Here is a 5410-nt window from a genome sequence, read left to right on the forward strand (position 1 = left end):
GCTAGAAATTAAGTTTAATGAGGAGACAGGACAGACTGCACTGGTCGGGATCCTCCCCTAAACTTCCCATAATAAATCCTGTGCAGCCCAAAAATGCTCTTCCCCTGCATCCCATAATGTGTCCTACGCCCCTAGGCAACAATTCCCTTAGTCCAAATGGTGATCCAGAGAGCTGCTCGCAGTGGCTCATCTTGGTGGGTTTCACACCTGGACAACGGGGCTGACAGCTCTCTCAGGGCAGCCCTGGAAGGAGCTGGGACAAGATGTTCCTTCCTCAGGAGCCCGTCATTTGGGTTCCCACCTGCCACGGTGCCTCTGTGCTCTTCTCGCTTTGTGGAGATGGGCTCTTGATGAGCTGGTGGCTCTCCTGTGATGGCTCTGGGAGCAGCTGGGGCAGGGTGTTAACTGAGTTACTCCTCCTGCCATCGGTAGTGCCTTCTTTGTGTGTGCACATGAGCTTCTTCTCACTTAACCTAACACAACCCAACAAGAACATGCATCTCCTGAGGCAGCTGTATTTGCAGGTTACATACCTATGCACTGGTATTATTTAGCATATTTAACATAGCAGCTCATTGGAATTGCTGTCCAGAAATGCATCAGGATTAGGGGAAAAGCTGTGCTGTTGCACGGGCAATGGCTTTGTTCAGGGCCAGTAGCACAGTCTTGTTTCTAAGACTGTAGATGAATGGATTTAAGAGTGGGTACAGGACAGTGTTCAGCAAAGCCACAATTCTGTTTGTCTCAAGGGAAACATCTCTGGAAGGACGCACATAGAGAGCAATGCAGCTCCCATATGCAATGGCCAAGGTGGTGAGATGGGAAGAGCATGTAGTAAAAGCTTTTTTCCTCCCAGCGGCTGCTGGCAGGTGCAGAATACAGAAAAGGATGTCCATGTAAAATGCCAGAGTTAAACATAAGGAACCCAGTAGGATAAACGATAAGAAAACAGAGTCTGTTTTCCAAAGCAGGCTGGGGTCAGAGCAGGACAATGTGAACAATAGGGAGTTGTCACAAAAAAAATGGTGGATCTTGTTCGAGCCACAGAAAGTCAGCTTGTAGAGGAGGACCAGATGGTAACTCAAGACTGTGATGCCTATGACCCAAGCAGCAACAACCAGGTGGATGCAGAGCTGAGGCTTCATGATGGCAGCATAACGCAAAGGCTGGCAGATGGCAATGTAGCGGTCAAAGGACATGACAACAAGTAGAACCAACTCTGTACAGCCCAGGGCAAAATAGAAACAGGACTGGGCAAAGCAGCTGCTTAGTGAGATCGTTCTCCTTCCAGAACCCAGGATCACAAAAAATCTGATGCTTGTGGAGGATGTGAACCAGATTTCCAGGAAGGCCAGACTGCTGATGAAAAAGTACATGGGGGTTTGCAGGCGGTGATCTACACACACGAGGAAAATGATGGTTGCGTTCCCCATCACTGTTGTCAGGTATATGAGCAGAAGGAGCAGAGAGAGAAATAGCTGCAGGCTTTGATCAAGCCCTGAGAAACCCTCTAGGATGAACTCAGTAACTGCAGTTTCATTTTCTGCTGCCATGCTGAATTTCAGTTCATCCTGCCGAGACAGGAAGATGGCAAAACCCAAGTGTGATTATTTCACCGTCTGGATGAAAGGAATCCTTCCTTCTCTGCTTCTTTCCTTTCTTGCAGTCTTCCTCCTAGATAGCACAGAGAGAGAGAGAGACCTTCAAGCCTTTCTCACCCCCTGATTTTTCTGGTTTACATTTCAGTTCGAGTCCTCAGAGAATTTGTTGTCGTTTTTCTACCTTTCTCAAACACTCCTAAAGGATTCTTTCTCCAGAACAGAAGATTTTAAAGAGGCTGCGAGCTATTTCACCCCATTCCTGGCAAATTCCACAGTCACTCAGACCTATTGCAAACATCTGTCACACCTATGTGCCAAACTCATCTCTTCTATTGCACAAATGCTAAACCATCAGATCAAATCAAATGTGTATGTTGAAAGCTATTCTTTCTACTTTTCAGAGGTACTCGTCTTTTTGCACTAGGAATCCCTGAGAGTCTCTTGTTTTCAAAATAAGTAATATCCAGTATCTCTTTTGTAATCTCCTGCTTCCTTCCACACCTTCCTGCCACAGAGATATCTTAATCTCCAGCATGAGACTGACAAACATGTCAGGGGAAATGACCAGAGTGAACCAAATATCCAAGAAGTACACGGTGCTGCGCAAGGGATGCCTGGGGGTGTGGCACTAGTGGTGGAGCCAAAGGATGGCAACGGTGACTGCATTCCCCATGACAGCGAGCAGATAAATCACCAGCAGCAGTGTGAAAAGGAGGGTTTTCAACTCGTGAAGGACTGAAAAGGCCTTCAAGAAAAATATTCTTGCTCTGGTATGGTTGTGAGGATCCATTTTGGTACCCAGTCAGTTGAAGGTGTGGCAAGGGTAACCAATATCGTGCTTGGTGAAATTCATCTTGTTACCTTTGTCAACATTCCCTTCCCTTTTCTTAGGTTTCCTCCTCCTTCTTTCGTGGGCCTCAGAGCAGATGCCTAATTTCTCCAGCATGGCAATCTGCTATACTTCCACTATCCTGCCCAGGCTGCTGGCCAGCTTCCTAACCAGGGACAGAACCATTTCTGCTCAAGGCTGCATGACACAATTCTTTTTTTTTGCCTGTTGTGCAGGTACCTAGTGTCATCTGCTGGCCACCATGTCCTAGGATCGATACTTGGCCATATGCCACCCCCTGCTCTATGCCAGCCTCATGCAGCAGAAGCTCTGTTTCCAGCTGGCGGCTGGGTCTTGGCTAGCAGGATTACTAATGTCTACCAGAGTCACCGGGCTACTTTCCAACTTACACTTCTGTGGTCCCAATGCAATTGATCACTTCTTCTGTGATTTTGCCCCACTGCTGGAGCTCGCCTGCAGTGACACCACCGTGCTTAGACTGGTTACTTTCATCATCTGCTTTCTGGATGTGGTCTTCCCATTTGTGTTCACCTTGGTATCCTATATCTGCATCATAGCTGCGATCCTGAGGATCCCAGCCACCACGGGGAGGCAGAAGGCCTTCTCCACCTGCTCCTCTCACCTCAGCGTGGTCACTGTTTTCTATGGTACCCTCGTCATTGCCTATATGATGCCCAGAACAGCCTCACTGAGGCAGCTCAATACAGTGCTATCCTTTTTCTACACCATTGTCCTGGTTTCAGCTGGGATAGAGTTAATTTTCTTCTTAGTAGCTGGTAGAGTGCTGTGTTTTGGATTTAGGATGAGAATAATGTTGATAAGACACTGATGTTTTGGTTCTTGCTGAGTAGAGTTTACACTAGTCAAGGACTTTTTAGCTTCTTGTGCTCTGCCAGGTGCACAAGAAGCTGGGAGGGAGCATAGCTAGGACAGCTGACCCAGACTGGCCAAAGGGCTATTCCATACCATATGACATCATGCTCAGTATATAAGCTGGGGGAAGAAGAAGGAAGGGGGGGACATTCGGAGTGATGGCGTTTGTCTTCCCAAGTAACCGTTACGCGTGATGGAGCCCTGCTTTCCTGGAGATGGCTGAACACCTGCCTGCCACTGGGAAGTAGTGAATGAATTCCTTGCTTTGCTTTGCTTGTGCGTGTGGCTTTTGCTTTACCTATTAAACTGTCTTTATCTCAACCCATGAGTTTTCTCACTTTTACTCTTCCGATTCTCTCCCCCATCCCACCGGGGGGGAGTGAGCGAGCGGCTGTGTGGTGGTTAGTTGCTGGCTGGGGTTAAACCACGACAACCATCCTCACGCCCATGGCCAATCCACTCCTCTACAGCCTGCGGAACAGGCAAGTCAAGGGGGCTCTTGGAAATGCCCTCAGAAAGACTGTGGCCTGCATCCAGAGCTCCTACCAGTTGTGACCCACCAGGATTAAACAGGTTGTGGTTGTGTCAAGTGTGGACAACTGACAAGTACATATTTTGTGTACCAGGTATATCTTTAGAAGTGCAGAATCTGGGAACTGTTTGGTGAATGAGAAGCGGGAAAAGAGAATTTGTGTCTTAAGGAAATACAGGTCTGGTGTTGAAGAGTGTAAAAAACTTCCCTGGCTTTCTTCTTGCTTTAAAGTAACCACAGTTGTGATCCTGCAAGTGGGAGCTGTTGAAATGCCACACCTGCCCAGGACTGGCAGAAAACTTACTCTAAACATGCTGTTTTCTCTTCCGTTACCCAGACAAGCTGAGGGGTGGGGGTCCTGTGTGTCTGCGATTCCTCAGGACATCTTCATATTGACCGTGAGAAGGGGGCAGCTGAATCAAGCCCTTCCACTGGACATGTCTAAATCTGAGTAGATGAATCCCATCCCTCCTGTTCTCTGGGATGTCTAGCAGAGGAGAACTGTGAAAGCTAGTCTGATAGGGCCAGCCCCTCTGGAGAAAAAAAAAAAAAGAAAAGTAGATCCTTCTTCAGAAGAAGGGTACCTGAGCTGGGTATCACCTTCCCAAATTTTTTACCACAGAAATCATTACTTTCCCCTTCTTTCCTTCTCCTAATCTGACCCCCCTCCAGCCCCCCTCCCCCAATGTAATTACTTATTTGTTTCCCACTGACTGACTTCGATATTGCAACCTGAGTCCTCCTGTTTTCTTCTTTCTTGCAAAAGAGAGCAAGGTCATGCTCATGGGGCACGACTGAGGACATCCACCCCCAGCAGCGGGCTTTCCCCATTTCCTAAGCTGAGGCACGCGCACAAGATGGAAATGTCTCCATCATCCCTGATTTGCGCAAGGGCCTTCAGCCCTGACATACTCCCACAACACACTTATTCCTCCTCCACCCACAGACGTAAATCCCTTCCCACTTCCAGGCTCAAATCATGGCTGCAAAAAGTTGATGCATTTCAGAGGAGGCCTTGAGCTTCTTGGATCTTCTTGGTGCTTATGGCAATGTTCCTGGCTCCCTCCAGATTTGATGGACTTCCTGTCTATAACAAGGGCTTTCTGACAAGCTTTTATGAAATGTTTGGTTTTCTGTCATTCCTGTGTGTGGAAAGAGTAGACACAGAAAAGAAAGAAATAGCCACCAAAACGGATGCTGAGTGAAGTGCCAGTAAGAACCAGGTGAGGCACCCCCCTGGCTGTGGCTTCCTGGCAAGAAGTCTGTCCTGAGAAGGGGATCCAGCCTCTGCCACTCTGGAGTGGGAAATCAGCAGTGTCCATGCCACCTGGCAGAGACTGTCTGTCCAAGCACAGTTACTGTCTTGTCATCTTTGAGCACGAGCTTGAAAATGCTTGGCTGCAGGGGTAGTGCCTGCGGGATTATCAGTGCTCCAAAAGAGCGGTCCTTCCAGGTCTTTCTTGAGCAAAAACGGGAGAGTCATTGCTGAGGATGGGCTTTGGGGCCATGTGTGCAAAGCAGAACAGATGAGCAACCCATCCCCTTAACTCCACT

The 5410-nt window shown here is 48.2% G+C and overlaps 1 protein-coding gene across 1 annotated transcript; it reads right to left on the minus strand.

Moving 5' to 3' along the window:
* Positions 1–605: 605 nt before the first annotated feature.
* Positions 606–1553, minus strand: LOC309600819 (olfactory receptor 6E1-like; the record flags this gene model as incomplete). The annotated part of the gene is made up of 1 exon (XM_082333431.1): positions 606–1553. The coding sequence occupies one exon, from the start codon at positions 1551–1553 to the stop codon at positions 606–608; it is 948 nt and encodes a 315-aa protein (XP_082189557.1).
* Positions 1554–5410: the final 3857 nt, after the last annotated feature.

Source organism: Platalea leucorodia, assembly GCF_965183815.1.
Source record: "Platalea leucorodia genome assembly, chromosome: 25".
Lineage (NCBI taxonomy): Eukaryota > Metazoa > Chordata > Aves > Pelecaniformes > Threskiornithidae > Platalea > Platalea leucorodia.